This window comes from Argentina silus (genome assembly GCF_951799395.1).
Source record: "Argentina silus genome assembly, chromosome: 10".
In the NCBI taxonomy this organism is placed as follows: Eukaryota; Metazoa; Chordata; class Actinopteri; order Argentiniformes; family Argentinidae; genus Argentina; species Argentina silus.
Genome location: NC_139664.1, coordinates 8386840 through 8404339, shown reverse-complemented (window position 1 = coordinate 8404339; position 17500 = coordinate 8386840). Strand labels below are relative to the sequence as shown.

The window sequence follows — 17500 nt, the reverse complement described above, 5'->3', positions numbered from 1 at the left end:
GAAATAAGATTCAACACCAGTAAACATGCACAGGAATAACCTTATTAAATGACTGAACATTTCTTTATATGTACTGTACAGGTTTTCCATGTAATTGCATTCATGGAATGGTACGACGTTTTATTGCAATCTGCTGGAAACTCTGCTGCCAAGCGTTGAGCAGTTGTTTTACGGATTTTTCTTTTACAGGGTAGCCTGTACAATTGTACACACACAAATCACACATCCACCCTCCAGCCATCACATGACCTCTGCTCTGACCCTAATCATTTGGAGAACAGTCCCTTGAGTATGATGGGGGTGTGACATGTGAGGGTTGAATTGGACATGAACACAACAGAGGGTTACTGTTCATCAAGTTTAGGAAGGATATGGTTATCCTGTTGCAGCCATATCTCACTGTCAGTCAGGGCTAGGCCGTTGCATTTGACTCTGTCTCTCTCCCTCTTTTATATCCCTCTGCCTCTTCTGTTCTCACTCATCTTTCTCCCTCCTCTCTCTCCCTCTCTCTCCCTCTCACCTTTAACACCCTCCCCCCCTCCTGCATTCTATCTCAATTAACTTTACTTATGCAAACTCTTGAGGACTCTCTTCTTCTGCGTAAATGTTCATATTTCCTCTAACAGTCTCCCTATCCTCCTTCTCCTTGTCTCTCTCTCCCCACTTCTTCTCCCCTCTTCTCTCTCTCTCTCTCCCTCTGTAACCCCAGTGCTCTCCAGGAGGGCGACGGTCCCAAGAAGCAGTGCTGTAAGGGCTTCTGCATCGACATCCTCAAGCGATTGGCCAAGATTGTGGGCTTCACCTACGACCTCTACCTGGTGACCAATGGCAAGCATGGGAAGAAGATTGATGGAGTGTGGAACGGCATGGTTGGAGAGGTAAGTCTTTCACTTGAAATTTATGAGTGCTTTAGTTTTATTTAGGGGTGTTATTGGTGTGTGTGTTTGAATGTGTTTGTGGTTGTTGCTGACTGTAGCTCAGTTTGTTTGTTTGTGTGTGTCTGTGTGTGTGTGTGTGTGTGTGTGTGTGTGTGTGTGTGTTTGTGCTGCTGTAGCTATAGCTATAGCTGTTTATATAGGTCCCAGCGTTCTCTGGCCTCTGCTCTTGCCTCCAGGGTGACCAGTTAAACGCTGCATGTCACATCAATCACAGAAAGAGTTATGGGCCCTTAACCACAGCCAGAACTTAGACAGCCATCGTTTATTACACACTCAAATACACACAGGAATACAGGCAGAAACACACAAACACATACACATACACACACACACACACATACACACACACACACACACACACACACACACACACACACACACACACAGTTGATAAACACACATACTGTACCGTACGATCATACGTACAGACACAGAGACATTGACACACACAAACACACCCTGTATACCTCAGCAGTTTTTTGTCCTGCTCTTTTTGGCTTCTGTGAGAGCGAGATAGTGGGTACACACACACACACACACACACACACACACACACACACACACACACACACACACACACTGAGCGCGAGACGAGGCCGTATCCACGCTGTGCCTTGTCACGTTCCAGGGAGAACTTGGCAAAGGCTGTTTGCTAAAGTATGGGATCAAGAACAACTAGCGAACAGTTTCACTTGGCTCCCTTTCTCTCGCTTTCAGTTTTATGACTTGATCCCTGGCCAATAATGTCTATCGACCTATATTCACATGCAAAAAGGCTAAGTGCGTTTTATTTTCATAGGCTAATTTCTGGTCTTTTGATCAGATGTTCCAAAGCCTGGCGTTCTTTGATCAGGTAATCCAGAGACTTGGCAGAGTTGAGTGTGTGCGTTGCTTTCTGCTTCGCCTCCTTTTTTCTGCTGATTTACTCTGAAGTGCGGATGTGCCATGTCTAATGTAGATTAGCATTTCACTTATTCAATCAGCAGACACAGCGTTTTTCAATTTAGGAAGGGGAGGGGGGTGGGGGGGGCTAACTCATTTTGTATGATAAAAAGATGAGTAGGAGACATGTGTAGAGTGTTCATACTGTAGGCAATGTAGGGCCTAGTAGTCTGAATGGGCCGATACATTCCAGACTGTTCCGGCCTAGACCTGCAGTGTTGTAGAGGTTATCATAGATTTAATTCTGCAAACACTGAGCTGGCTATGGATGAATTAAAAAGGGGTGGTGCTTTCTCTGCTTTGGTCATTATACCACTCTCCTTCTTTGCTCTCTCTCTCTCTCTCTCTCTATCTCTCTCTCTCTCTCTCCTTTCCAAGCCCTATCGAAGCCCCAATCCCCATGACAGTTATTACTCCTCCCGTCCTCTAGGTGGTGTCCAACCGAGCCAACATGGCCATCGGCTCCCTGACCATCAACGAGGAGAGGTCAAAGAGTGTGGACTTCTCCGTCCCCTTCGTGGAGACAGGCATCAGTGTCATGGTCTCCCGTAGCAACGGAACCGTCTCACCGTCTGCCTTCCTGGGTGAGTGAGGAAACACAAGGCCAAATACGGAGGTCAGGCGCCCCTCAATCCTAGTCCCTGGGGATACAAGGGGTGCAGGCTTTTGTTCCAGCCCCCTTTCCATCCAACACTCCTTTAAATGAATCATGGTTTTTAATGCTAATTGCTGTAATTAATCAGTGAATTAATACATTTTTAATGATGATTAATTATCTTATTGGAATTAGTTGCCAGCAGTTGTATTGCGTTTTAAAACCCTGATGGTCGTATTAAGTGGTTCATTCTTCACTTCGCTCTTTACTCGCATTGTTGTTATTTTTATCAGTTTTTCCACGTTTCCTCAACTTATATTTTCACTTTGTCAGCAACTGAAATGCTGCTGTAGGAGGGCAGACTTATTGAGACTGAGCTGAGTTGATTGGAAAACACAGAAGCACTGTAGTGAGTCATACCAATTGGTTCGTTCATAGAGTTGTGGAGATTGTTTTTGCTCGGACGGTTTCTCTGTCCACATGGGCAGTGTTGATATAGATTGTGTTTGTACTGATTCTCCTCTGTATTCTTCTCTTCTCTTCCTTTCTCTTTCCCTCTCCTCTCCTCTCCTCTCCTCTCCTCTCCTCTCCTCTCCTCTCTTCTCTTTTCCTCTCTTCTCCTCTGTCTCTCCTCTCCTCCCCCAGAGCCTTACAGTCCGGCCGTGTGGGTGATGATGTTTGTCATGTGCCTGACCGTGGTCGCTGTGACCGTGTTCATCTTTGAGTTCTTCAGCCCAGTGGGCTACAACCGCAGTCTGGAGAGTGGGAAAAGTGAGTGATGATTCTATACTGTCTCTATGTCCCTAGCCCACTGGTGTTGATATATTGCCTGTTTGCAGTAGATCAGTGAGAAATGTTCATGTAAGTGATCACACATTTCAAGAATACCCCTTCTAGACAGTTCTTTGGATGGTACAGTAAACAGTGAAATAGAACTTTACTCTTGATGACAATGGCCGTTCGAGTCACTTGATTTCTGCGTGTTTGTTGCTGGCCAGTCACTGTTGAAGCATGGATTTGTATGAGGATGTTGTTCAGAAATTGAAAACCAATACTTTCTCTCATATGTTGCATTGCAGCCCTATATTTTTTAATATTAAAGCAGCCATATATTATTTAGCAGTGCAGTTTGCACCCCTGTGATATTCAGTATGCCTCGCGCTTCTGTCCGATACCTACTCTCTCCTCTTCGCTCTCTCCTCTTTTACCGCATGACTGCTGCGCTGTACATATTTTACCTCTCTGTCGTTCTTCCATACATTCCCCCCATCTCCCTCCTTCCTCATCCCTCACTCCAGAGTTCTAATGTTCCATCTATCTTTGGGTGTGATTTTTACCATGAGTAGCGTAATCAAGTGTGTGATCACGTACCAGAGCTGAAAGCTGCCATGGTCAATATAATATTGACAGTGCTGCTCGTAACTATTTGTTTTAATGGATCCGCAAGGTATTTACTTATATACGGCTCTGATGAGTCTTTCAAGGCATTTCATATCAATTCATTGCCAGCGGAGTGGTATTGACTATATCCTTAGAGTTTATTTACAAATAAGATGGAGAACTCTTTAAAGGGGCAATCTGGAATTGGTTCAGTACATCCATTTTTTCATTTTCTTGGTTTCTTAAATGAATTATATATAACCATTGATTCTTTAATATAACTTATAATAATATAATATAAAAGCCTCATGAGCTTAGTTCAGAACCATGGATGGATGGTCAGTCCTTGCATCGATAGCTCTTGTCTATGAATTTGAGAGTGGTTACATTTCTTCAGCTCCATCCCTCAGCAAAAAAAGTGGCAGGGAGACCGCTTTGTTTGAATATCAGATTGCCCCTTTAATGTTCTGTTAACACTTGGACTGCACCATCAATTTCCCTGGAACAATAAAGATTGAATTGAATTGAATGTTAAACACACTGCTGTTTCTGGATCTGGGCCCTACAATACCTTTTATGAGCCAACCAGGCAGTCCCCCCCCCCAACCCCCCCCACCCCACTTCCCTCACTCTCTGCCTCCCTCTCTCTGTGTTGGTCCAGAGGCTGGAGGGTCTACGTTCACCATAGGGAAGTCGGTGTGGCTGCTGTGGGCCATTGTGTTCAACAACTCTGTCCCTGTGGAGAACCCCAGGGGGACCACCAGTAAGATCATGGTGCTTATCTGGGCCTTCTTCGCTGTCATCTTCCTGGCCTCCTACACTGCCAACCTGGCCGCCTTCATGATCCAGGAGGAGTACATAGACACCGTGTCAGGACTCTCAGACAAGAAGGTACAGATGGAGATGATGATGATGATGATGATGATGATGATGATAGATATGATTTTGTATGATGGGTTTCTGTGGAGCCTAACCAGGGAATCGAGTAGAGTACCACAGAGTGGTATAGAATATTACTGTAGATTATGGTTTGATTTCTGTGGTGTTGAAATGCCTGAAAAACAATTCTACGGGCTCCTCTCTATCCAACCCTAGACTCGTTCATCAAACAGCATGACTAATCATGTGTATGATAGGACAGGAACAGGTCAGACAGACTTGACAGGCCAGACAGACTGACTTTGGTTACACAGCCTGCTCTGCGTCATGCCCTATCTCTGTCTCCCTCTCTCCTCCTCTCTCTCTCTCTCTCTCTCTCTCTCTCTCTCTCTCTCTCTCTCTCTCCAACTCCTTCTCTCTCCGTCTCTCTCTCTCTCTCAGTTCCAGCACCCTACTGAGCAGTACCCCCCTCTGAAGTTTGGTACGGTGCCCAACGGGAGTACAGAGAAGAACATCCGCTCCAACTACCCAGACATGCACCAGTACATGGTCAAATACAACCAGAGAGGAGTGGAGGAAGCCATCGTCAACCTCAAGACTGGGTCCGTCTGTCTGTCCACGCATGACAAAATCTTCCCTTCGTTGACCAATTATTTTTTTCTTTCACTCCCTCTGTCTGTCTTTGCTCCTCCCTTCATCTCACTCTCTCACTCTTGTTTCATCACTCTCTTTTTTTTCTCTCTCTCTCTCTCTCCCTGTCTGTGGTCTCTCATCTCACCTCCTCCTCCCCTCTCCCAGTCTTTCCCCACAGGCAGCATGTTTCTCTCTCCAACAATCTCTCATACCTTCTCATTTCTATCCCCACAATTCCTGCCTGCTCACACACATCATATCATCTTCACACTCTCCTCTCCAGTCCTCTCCTCTCCTCTCCTCTCCTCTCCTCTCCTCCAATCTCCTCTCCTCTCCCCCCCCCCCCCTCCTCCCCTCCCCTATCCTCTCCTCTCCTCTCCAATCCTCCTCTCCTCTCCTCCTCGCTGGTTAAATCTGTATCACACGTCTCGTGTGTTGGATTATCCCTACAGTTTAAGCCTCTGTCATCATGTCCCCCCCCCCATTGCCTTGCCATCCCATTTATAGCCCGGTGTTAATGTGCTTCAAAATGAGATGCTTCTGACTTTCTCTTCCTCCCCTCCTTCCCTCTTTTCTCTCTGTTTTTGTTTTACCTTTGCCCTAGTCTCTCTCTCTTCCCCTTTCTTTTTTGCCCTCTCGCTCCCCCTACCCCCTCCCCCCTCTCTGTCTCTATCACCTTCTCTCTGGTTTTCCCTCCCCTGTGTCTTAAACTTTATAATCCTCATCACTCTCTCTCTCCCCCATGTGTCTTTTCCCCCTGAAGTGTGTAAATCTTTTTCCTCCCTCTCTTTATCTCTCTCTCTCTCTCTCTCTCTCTCTCTCTCTCTCTCTGTGTCTGTTTGTCTCTCATATTTTACAGCACTGTACTGTATACTGTAAATCCCTCTTCTTCTCTCTTCCCCTCCTCCTTCTCCACCCATTTCTCACTCTTTCACTTACTTACCCACACTTTTCTGCTTATCTCTCTCTCTTCTAATCTCCCTCTATTTTTCTCTTTTTTTTTCCTCTCTCACTTTCTTTCCCTCTCTCCTCCATTTTCTTCTCCGTTTCCCCATTTGCATAGCGCTCTCTCCCTCACTCTGCAAAATATCTCTCTCTTTCTTCCTTTGCTCCCTCCCTCTCTCTTCTTCTACCAATCTCTCTGCCCTCAAACCATGCCTCAAACTAAGGCCATTGTCTATTGCCTTCCATTCCTCCCTCCATTCCTTCTCTCCTCTCTTTAACAACTCTGACCTTCCCTCCACTGTACAGGAAGTTGGATGCATTTATCTATGATGCAGCAGTGTTGAACTACATGGCCAGGAAGGACGAGGGCTGTAAGGTGAGGAAGACCAGTCTAGTTCTACTTCTATTGGGCTATCTGAGATTAAATTAGAACTACGTTTCCCAGGGATGCCTTTTAACTGTAGAACAAGATACTGCTGTATGTGAATTGGACTCATCTGCATAAAATAATGATAAGAATATGATGTAATCTGGCTATGACACCTGGTTGCATCATGGTTATATAATGTTGTTGACTTCATGTTCATTCTCGTTGTGTCAGGTGATGACCATCGGTTCAGGGAAGGTGTTCGCCACAACCGGCTACGGCATCGCCCTGCAAAAAAACTCCCGCTGGAAACGGCCCTTAGACCTGGCCCTGCTGCAACTGGTGGGAGACGGTGAGAACAGGGCCGAGGGGAGGGAGAGGTGGGGGTTGGCAAAGGGTTGCCCCTCCCCCCTCTCTCTCGCCTGCCTGGTGAAAGGGAAGATTTAGTTTGTGTGTGTGTCAGTGTCGTTCAGAGGGATCATCACAACTTGTGCAGTGGCAGTTTTATAGTCATTACAGATTAGCTGAGAGAGAGAGAGAGAGAGAGAGAGAGAGAGAGAGAGAGAGAGAGAGAGAGAGAGAGAGAGAGAGAGAGAGAGAGAGAGAGAGAGAGAGAGAGAGAGAGAGAGACAGACAGGGAGGGGGAGTGAGAGAAAACTGACTAAGAGAAAAGAACAGGAGGGATGTAAAGAACACACTTGACAAACAGCCACTCTGCAGCACAGAAAACAGAGACAACACTATGAAGCAGATAATTGAATAATTGAGTCCTAAGAGCATGTTAATGTGACACTACTGTATGTTTATCCATTGTCCATCCTGTTGTATGGGATTACTGCCAGAGAGATTTACCCTGTAATAGAGGGCGACAGAGCGTCTGTTTTTAGCCCTGGATGTCACAACAACACTAATGCTTAATTGTCATTTTGCATAGTCTGCCACACACACATCCTCTGTATTGTCTCAATCGCATGCTCCTTGTTTGGCTTTCCCTCGTATTTTAAATCGGCTTTGCTAGTGGCGTGGCAGACAAAGCCCTTTAGCTGCCTCTGGCACGCCGCGCTTTAGCTGCTTACACACTGATAATGCCAATTCGCTGCCAAGATCTATTAAATAACGTCCCTGTTAAGAGTTAAACACCCAGGCCGGGATAAATAAAAAAACGTCTTTGCATGGGAAACGGAGCAGTGAGACGTGCAGTGGCATGTTTTATTTGTTGTTGCTTTTGATTGTTTGATTTGCGGGGAGAGACAGGCCCTTGTCCTTACCTCTGTGTTAGCTCTCCTTGAACAATGTTCCTCTGTGGCGGATGGCTCTCGTCATGGGAAGGTATTATATGGGGATGGATCTAGGTATTATATGTGGGGATTACTAAGGAAGAGGATTAGTTCCTAGAGGATAGGGGCTCACCTTCGGGTTTCCTTGAGGACGCCATCTAAATTATTCTGGAGCAGGATTCTACAGTATCCGTTATGTCATGTCATGTCTTGTTATAACTGCATCTGGGTGGGGTGGGGAGGGGTCATCCTTCAAATGGCCAATAATTGTCTGAATTACTGTGGTTGGTTATAGTACAGTAGTATGTTGCTCTACACAGTGTATTCTGGGAGGTGGTCCATTGATCTTACCATATTACCTGCACCTGACAAGAGAAGCACTGCTGGGCACAGAGCTTTCCCTTGTTCTTTCCCACTAGCACTGAATGTCTAGTTACCGTTGCATCGTAATGTCTGTGCATGGGCATGTCTGGCATGATGTCACACGTGGCAGTTTGACAGACCCTCCTGTCAAAGCTGTGTTCTTTCCTAAAAAGAGCCTGGCTGATGCTGGTACATGCCAGCTCTGTAGTGCCAGCGCCAGCGCCACCTGACCAGGAATGGCAGAGGTGTAGCGTGAATTTGACATACCTGCCAGATTTGGCAGGCCTGAGCTGGCTGAAGCTGAGGCAGAGAGACAGCTGCCATCAAAACAGTCTGAAGGAAGGAGAGAGAGAGAGAGAGAGAGAGAGAGAGAGAGAGAGAGAGAGAGAGAGAGAAAGTAAAGTCATACAGTCTGAAAGAGGAAGGAAAAAGCAAGAGAAATGAGAGAGTCACTCAGAGTCAAGTGGAGGAAAAGCCACAATGATGATACAGGGCTTAGAGAAAGGTCTCTGTTTGGGCCCTGGAGGTGATAGACGCAGGCTACAGCCTGGTTATGGCTTATGGGTGTCTGTACCCTTGAGGGAAAAAGCATTTTCTATTTTTACAAGATGTTCCAATTTGGCCCTATCACTTTGTGGTTGTTGAAGTGAGGATGAAAGGAGATGCACTACTCGATACTTGACATGAAGTGAAAAGACACAGCAAAGGGATGGTGCAGAGCACACAGTAGGAAAACATTTGCTAACACTTTACCAACAGGTATAATGAATTATTACTTCCAATAAATTAGTATAAACCCTTATAATGGGTTATAATCAACTCATATTGATTGATAATAACTATGGATCATTATAATGAGGTGATTGTAAGACATTATACTGAGGATATCATGCTTACTTATACAGGACCATGTTGTTCAGTATTATCAGTTGTTTTGACGTATGTGTTTGGCTACACCTTTGAGAAGGCAGTGATACCTGAGTCTATCACGGTGTGTTCCAATATATTTGTGTGTGTCCATCTGTTACTGTTGCTGTGGGCTATAGCTAAACGGGTAATGATGCTCAACAGAAGTTACATTAGTCAGATCACACAGTTGACTGAGTGGGAATAATTTAAGCAACAGCAGCTGAGCTAATGATAGCAGTAGTCATAGTGGCAGCAGTAGTGGCAGCAGCAGTAGTACTGTACTCTAGCACTCTGAGGGGGCAATTGAGGTGGCTGTGTGCTCTCCCCGTAACTGCAGGGTTGCTGGTTCAAGCCCCCCTCTGTCTGTTTCTGCCTCAACCACTACTGTGGTGCTAGTGGGAAGGTAATGACTGTAGATTTTCAGCAGGAGCCATCGTAGCAGTGCTCGTTGTTTTTGTAGTAGTCCTTGTAGACCAGGTCTCGTTAGACTCTCTCTCCGCAATATGCTCCCATCATGAATCATACATCTGCTTGCTGTCCATCACTATGGTTACAAGCAACCCCCCCCCCCCACACACACACACACATACCAAAGCCAGAGTAGGGCCCTCTGGGCTTCTGGGTAGGCTAGTTTATAAAAGAGTAAACGTGGTTTTGAGGGAAGCGGACATGTTGGGTCCCTGGTAGGTTAACAGATGAGAATCCTCAACCCCCCGGAGCCTACCGCCGTGATCGAGATTCTGACCATCCCTCCAGCACAATTAAATGATTATGATCTCAACACTCTCTCCTCTCACTTCCTCTGTCTCTCCTCCCATATCTGTTATTCTTCTCCTGCCTCCCCCCCTCTCTCTTTCACATTTTTCCCTTTTTTCTCTCCTCTCATCCTCTTCAAACTGAAGAGTCTTCCTGCTGTTTGTCATAATGACACAATCTCTGCCTCTCGTCCTCCATCCTTGCCTCCCTCGTTCCGTCTCTCCCTCTCATTTCCCCTGACAGTGTGGTCGTGGCCAAAGACAGAATGCCCCTCTCTCTTTTTCTTTCCCTCTCTCCCTCTCTCCTTCTAACTCTCTCTCCAGTCTCTCATCACCTTTCCCTCTCTCCTCATCCTTCATCATTCCTTCTCTCTCTCTTCTCTCTTTCTCTCCCTCTCTTCCTCTAACTCACTCCACTCTCTTCACCCTCTCCCTCTCTCTGTCTCTCCTCCTCTCCTTCCGCTCTCCTCTCTTCATTTACTCTCGGCTACAATGTTGAGATTAGGTTGTCGAGGCCATTTTACATCTCTTTGCTCTCTCATTGTTTTTGCAGCCCTGCTCTCTCTCTCTCTCTCTCTCTCTCTCTCTCTCTCTGTCTCTCTCTCTCTGTCTTGTTCTCTATCCTTTTTGTCATTGGTTCACTGAGGCTGAGCAAACACAGACCTACTTCTACAATTATTGACCTCTGACCTTCAGGAGTCACCTTGAACAATGTGCAAACAGAAAGCCTGAGGAGCTGTCCTTTATTGCTAATTAAACACACACACACACACACACACACACGCACACACACACACACACACACACACACTCACACACACACAAGTACATGCAACCTTGAAATAACCTCAGAATAGCAACAAACACAGCCACCTCCTAAGACTCCTAACCTATGTTTGTTCCTCCTTCTCTCCCTTGTCCTCCCCCTCCTCCCCCTTCCCCCCTCACCCCCTCACCCCCTCCTTCCACCCTTCCAGATGAGATTGAGATGCTGGAACGTCTGTGGCTGTCAGGTATCTGTCACAATGACAAGATTGAGGTGATGAGCTCTAAGCTAGACATAGACAACATGGCGGGGGTGTTCTACATGCTGCTGGTGGCCATGGGCCTCAGTCTGCTGGTGTTCGCCTGGGAACACCTCATCTACTGGAGGCTCCGCCACTGCATGAGCAACAACTCTGGCAAACTGGACTTCCTCCTGGCCATCAGTAGGGTAAGTGTGTGTGTGTGTGTGTGTGTGTGTGCGTGTGGGTGTGTGTCGGTGTGCGTGCCTGCGTGCCTACGTGCCTGCGTGCCTGCGTCTATACGTGCGTGCGTACCTGTGTATGTGCGTGTGTGTGTGTGTGTGTGTGTGTGTGTGTGTGTGTGTGTGTCTGTCTGTGTCTGTGTGTGTGACAGAGATAGAGGATTGGGGTCAATTCCATTTCCACTCCGTCAATTGAGGGGATTAATTGAAATTCAATTCCTCTCACACACTGTATCCTGTAACCTTGCCTGTGACCTTGATAGGTGTTCATGCATACAGCTTTGTTGATCACTGGTTCTCCCCTAGCCGGATCAGGGTATGTATGCCAGTATTTAGTATGTATAGGATTGTGTACTGTAGGTAAGACATGCTTCTACAAGAAGTTGCTTGCAGAGCTAAGAAACTACTGTAGCGTTGCATTTTTATGCTAAACTGGAAATCTCTATGATTGATTGCACCTCCAAATGAAATGTTGATCAGTTCCTCCCTCTCCCTCACTCCCTCTCTCTCTCTCTCCCTCTCTCTCTCTTTCTCTCCCTCCATCCCTCCCTCCCTCTCTCTTTCTTTCCCTCAATCTATCTCTCTGTCACTTTACTTCTCTCTCTCTCAGGGCATGTACAGCTGCTGCAGCTTTGAGGACGAGACAGCGCCGGGCGGAGCCAAGTCCTCCATGCCCATCCATCACCACGGTGTCATGGTAGCAACCCAGCCTCCGCCTCACATGATCACCGCGTCCATAACCAACCCGGCCATGGCCATGGCCATGGCGCAGCAGCAGCAACAACAACAACAACAACAACAACAACAACAACAACAGCAGCAACCACAGCCTGTCTACAAAACACCTTTACCTGGCTCCCCGCCCACAGTGGTGCATTCTGGGGCAACATTGGGGCCCACCAACACCCCTATCCTCGGTGCGCCCCTCCCCTGCTCCACCTTCCTTCCTCGCTCCGATCGCAGACTGGCCGTAGTCGACCGCTGGAGGCTCCCCAAGTCCGGGGCCGCAACCAACCCCATGGCCGTCCGGGGGGCCATCACAGAGATGGGGCCCTTCCCCCAGAAAGTGGCCCCGAACTGGGGTACAACCCCTGTAGGGGGAGTGGTTGGTGGAGGAGGGCTGGATGGATATAAAAGATACTATGGTCCCATTGATCCTGAGGGTCTGGGGCCATGCATGGATCAACAAGTGGGGTCCCAGACCCCCAAAACAGTCCCCAGGGGCCACCCTCAGCCCCCACCGGCCACTGTGGCCTTCTATTCAGAGAAAGGCGTGGACCATGGGCCGGGGAAGAGGGTGGTGGGAGTTGGTGGCGGAGGGGGTCAGGGGAAGGTGGTTAAACCTTTGGGGACCCCGCGGCTGCCTGTTAAGGGCCAGGCCCCGGCCCCTCTGCCCCCTCTGCCCCCTCTGCCCCCTAACCCCCCGCTGCCACACCCCTCTCCCCCTCTCCCCTCATCCTTCTGGAGGAAGCGCAGGCCTAAGAAGCCCAAAGAGCCTGGAGGCCCACTCTACGAGAACATTCTGCCCCTGGCCCGGAGGGGAGGAGGGAGGGATGGAGTGAGGGACGTGGGAGGGAGGAGAGGACGCCCCCTCTCTCCCCCGCTCCCGCTCCCGCTCCCTGTCTCTGTGTCCCTCACTCCCACCTACACTCCCCCCTCTCCCTCCGCCTCGCTCCCCTACACTTCCACCTGTTCTTCGTCCTCGTCCACCTCCTCTACTACCTCCTCCTCCGGCTCCTCCTCTCGTTCCTCCTCCCCCTCTTCCTCATCCTACAGCTCCTCCAGGAGCACGCGCGACCGGGATGGGGGGCTGGATGGAGAGGAGGATGATGAGGATGAAGAGCTGACAGAAGAGTCCAGTCTTCTCCTGGGGAGGCGGAGAGACCGGGAGCGTTCGCTCATCTCCCCTCGCTCCCTCAGCCACGGGCGCCAGCCCCCACCCATACCCCCCAGGAAACCCCGTATGGGCCGGGGGGACAGAGAGAGGGAGAGAGAGAGGGAGAGAGGGGGGAGTCAGCTCGCCCAGCTACAGGAGTGGTGGGCCGGCTGGGGTGAGAGAGAGAGGGATAGAAGCACAGGAGGAGGGGATTCCGAGAGGAAGCAAGAGAAGAAGAGGAGGAAAGATAAGGAGAAAAAGAAAAAGAAGAAGAACAAGAAGAGGAAAAAGAGGGAGGAGAGGGAAAGGGAGAGAGAGAAGGAGAGGAAGCGGCGGAAGGTGAAAAAGAAGAAGAAGAAGAAGGCGATGAAGACTAAGAGGAGAAAGAAGTCAATTGGGGGAAAGCGCTCAGAGCCAGAGGAGGGAGATATAGAAGCTGATAGAGAGGGAGAGGGGGATGGAGAGAGGGAAGGAGAGATGCAAGACTACTCTACCTTCTCCACCCAGTATCGCAGTACGTTTGGAAAGAAAGGGAGAGATTCAGCTTGGGAAGGAGAGAGGGAGAGAGGCAGGAGGGAGGGAGGAGAGGAAGAGAGGGATGACAGGGAGGAGGAGGATAGTGGCAGGAGCAGGGACAGACGACCCAAATCCTCCCATTCTCATTCCAGACATCGGCCCACCAGCAAGCGTTACCCCAACCTCAACAAGCTTCCATCCTCTGTCAAGTTCTGGGTGAGTGGGAGCAATGGGGGAGGGGGGGAGCCCACCTCTGGCACACCCCCCTCCACCATACACTCCCTCCTCCCATCCTCCAAGCAACGGAGGAGTGGAACAATGGAGAGAGGGGAGGGGGAGAGAGGAGGAGAACGGCGTCCTCTGCTGCACTATGAGAGAGGGAGGACACACACCAGAGAGGGCCGTTCCTTCCACGAGTGGGACTCGGAGGACGACGAAAATGACGAAGAAGAGGAGGAGGAGGAGGTGGAGGTGAGGCAGAGAGACAGGGCGAGGGAGCGGGTGGAGGAGAGGGTGAGGAGGGCAGGGGGTAGGGGTGCAGTGTCAGAGTCTGAGAGGGACAGGGCGAGAGCAGGCGAGAGTTATTCAGATGAGGGCTCCTCGGGCGAGTTTGGGCGTTTCGAGCGATACTGGGAGGGGGGTACAGGAGGAGTGGGCAGCAGTGGGATAGGGGGGATCGGGGGTGGCGGCTGGTTCTTCGGCACTTACCCCTCCAGGGAGAAAGGGGGCAGCATCAACAGTCGAGACGACTCCATATTAGGCAGTCGAGCGGAGGGGTGGGGCGGAACGGGAGGTGATTTTTGGGGTTCAGGGCCAGGCATAGGGTGGGGATCAGGGGGAGGGAGTGGGGGACTGGGTTCCCAATGGCCCCCTCCTCCCGCAGCCATGCCTCCCCCCCGAAGATACTGGTCTGTGGACAAACTCCCCATGAAGGGAGAGAAGAGGTGGAAGGGAGCTGGAGGGGGGAAGGGGAAAGGGCGAGCAAGGAACAGGGGGGAGCAGGAGTCTGGGGGGGCCCTGTGCTCTTGTAACCAGTACCCCCACCCTCACCCTTACCCGCACCCCCACAGCCGCTCACACACGTCCCACTCCAAGAGGGGCACCAGCACCCTCTCCCACAGTCAGGAGGAGCTGCTGCCCCACTGCCACAGCTTCAGTGGGGGCTCGCGGCCCAAACCCCTGCCCCCTAAACCAGACCCAGGCAAGGCCAAGTCAGGCAGCCAGTCCAACCTTAGCCTCAGCACACAGCCAGGGGACCACGCCCCTCAGCCCTCCTCCTCGCCCCCCCAGCCTTTACCTCAGGCCCAGTCCTCCTCCTCCCTCCCGGTCCCTATCCCTCCTCCCCCATCCTCGTCCTCTGCCTCGGCAGGGGGCCAGGCCCAGGCCTCAGCCAGTGCTAAGCTCCAGTACCAGAGACTGCGTTCGGTTCCCCAGCCCCGGAGGTTCTACTCCCCCCACCTGCCACTCAAAGCCAAGAGCCTGTGCTCCCGACGGGGCTCCGCCCACTTCTCCAGCCTGGAGAGCGAGGTATGACAGGGGGAGACGAGAGAGGGAGACGCGCGAGCCGTCACCGCCACCCATGACGATGATGATGATGATGCCCGTTCCATGGCAACCGGAGCCAAGGATGAGACAGCCGCTGAAACTGCTGCCGTGGTAAACACAAACGATCACTTAGCGGCCATCGCTACGGGAACTAGTATGGACAGTACGGCTGCTACTACCACAGCCTTTGGCGGTGAAAGCAACGCAACCGTCACCCGGTCCCTAGTGCGCGTTCTCGTGAGGGCAACGGTGAGACGCCACACCAGGGTGACCTATGTCCGTCTGGAGGGTTCCCATGACGACTCCAGCGAAGGCGAGGCCGCGTCGTTTACAACGATGGCAGCTCCGGAACTTCTCCTCCGGTCGGAACTGAGCTTTGTGATGTCATCTTCAGTCCTTCTGTCCTCCCCAAGTCAGAACAATGGATAAGAAAAGTCTCCAACCTGTGAGTAATGATGTCATGTTAACACACACACATCACACACACACACACACACACACACACACACACACACACACACACACACACACACACACACATATGCTCAAAACGTCTCCCTCCCTCTGGCTTTGAACGCAAACCCTTTTGGTAATGGAGAGACCAGCCTGCTTCTGTAAGATCTAATGATTGGTCCAATCTCCAACAGACTCTCACTCCCCTGCCCCCCTTAAAAGCAATGCAGTTGCCTCTCTCATGCCCTCTGTCTGGCTTCTCATCTCTCATTGACCAGTGAGGACAGTGCCACTCACTTGCCCTTTGACCTCATGACATCATCAACGCTACCCCAGGACCATCCCCCCTGAAACGGGAGGGCACAACTCGCCCGTGATGTCATGTTTACTACAAAACCCTTTTACCCAATCAGATTTAAAAGGAAAGACTTCTCCGCCACCTCATTGGGGCCTGTCATTTCACCATTGGTCCAACCAGAACTCAGAACACAGAGGTCGTTGTCCAGCTGACAAGCGCGGTGACGTCACTGGGTTTGGACAAACAAACTGAACTTCAGAAGAAAATGAACAATAAGAACAAAAAAACACGTAGCAGATTTATTTCCCGTCTGTCTCTTCTTTTCTTTCTTACTCCGACTTTTCTCCTGATACCTTCTTTTTTTATTCTATCTATCTATATATTGCTCTCACTGTGTTTGTATTTTAACAGCAGGGGAGGTTGGCTGTGGCTGGTGTTGACTGTGGGAATGTATAAAAAGCAGTGCCAAATTTCTACTCCAGAGCTTTTAAGCCAAATTGGTTTCCAGTTATCTGTTTTTCATAGATGTATCCCTGGCGTGGTTCACACGTGAGCAATACATCATTTTCAATTGTAAAAGGGGATGGAGGAGAAGATGATTGGTTGCAATATCTATAATTGGCACTAGATGGCTGCATAATATTCAAATAAGCTCAAGAGTGTTCTGAGAATGAGGAGATCTCTCCTCTGGAAGCTAAATGTTTTTTTACATTATTGGGTAGGAATGTGTGGAGGAAAATTATCATATCGAGGAAGAAGGGCAGCTTAGCTTTGTCAAGAGGAATTATGGGTAATTGAAACCCAATGCAGTGTACTTTAAAATGGTTGCTCGTGACCTTTCATACTGTCTTCCTAAGAAGACACTCACCAGTGTGAAGGAGATGCATTTTGTGAAGCACAATTGGTCATTACATGAAACATGTGCCATTATTGTACTGCACCATATCATAAGCTAAAAGAATACTGTGCCAATATCCGAGAGACACTAAGATATCTTCACTGTCAGTTTCCTTAATGAATATGAGGGTACTGCTAGTAATAGTAATAGTGGAGTTGTAGTGGAGGGTTAAACCAAGTAAACTCAGTTTACCCACTTGTTTATTTAGGTGAATAAGGTGTACCCATCTTTTCTGTTACAGTAGGTCAATGTTATTTGCATTAGGGTTTACCCACCTATTCAGTCCATGGTGTTCAGGGTTTACCCGCCTGTTTTACCACTACATCCTTGGGTACTACTATACATGGGACATAGTCCTACTCCTACTCTATGACTAGGCCTACTCTGCGATGTAAGGGATCATTCAAAGCCACCATGATATGATAGGATACAGGACTGCAGGACTATGTAGCAATATGTACTCACATTCAAAATAGACATGAAGTACAGCACAGAACCATGGATAAACTGTGCTAAAAAAACATTTACAAACAATAAGCTGTGCCATCTACAAACAGTGCCAAGTGTTACTATGCTTTGGTATGACCTCTGTCACTTAGAAGCCTCATGAACTCACATTCAAAAGAAAGATACAGTATAACATTGAACCATGGATAAATTGTGCCAAAAACCATCTAGAAACTGT

The 17500-nt window shown here is 49.2% G+C and overlaps 1 protein-coding gene across 1 annotated transcript in view; it reads left to right on the top strand.

Moving 5' to 3' along the window:
• The window catches only part of grin2db (glutamate receptor, ionotropic, N-methyl D-aspartate 2D, b), a gene marked incomplete at both ends in the record, with an annotated part of 25735 nt that extends 10581 nt beyond the window's left edge, over positions 1-15154 (top strand). The window contains 9 exons of the mRNA XM_083679275.1: positions 710-878; positions 2311-2464; positions 3121-3246; positions 4517-4746; positions 5176-5336; positions 6619-6688; positions 6914-7031; positions 10961-11196; positions 11840-15154. Coding sequence (XP_083535401.1) covers positions 710-878; positions 2311-2464; positions 3121-3246; positions 4517-4746; positions 5176-5336; positions 6619-6688; positions 6914-7031; positions 10961-11196; positions 11840-15154 — 4579 coding nt within the window. The remainder of the gene's footprint in view (positions 1-709; positions 879-2310; positions 2465-3120; positions 3247-4516; positions 4747-5175; positions 5337-6618; positions 6689-6913; positions 7032-10960; positions 11197-11839) is intronic.
• Between the last annotated feature and the right edge of the window lie 2346 nt (positions 15155-17500).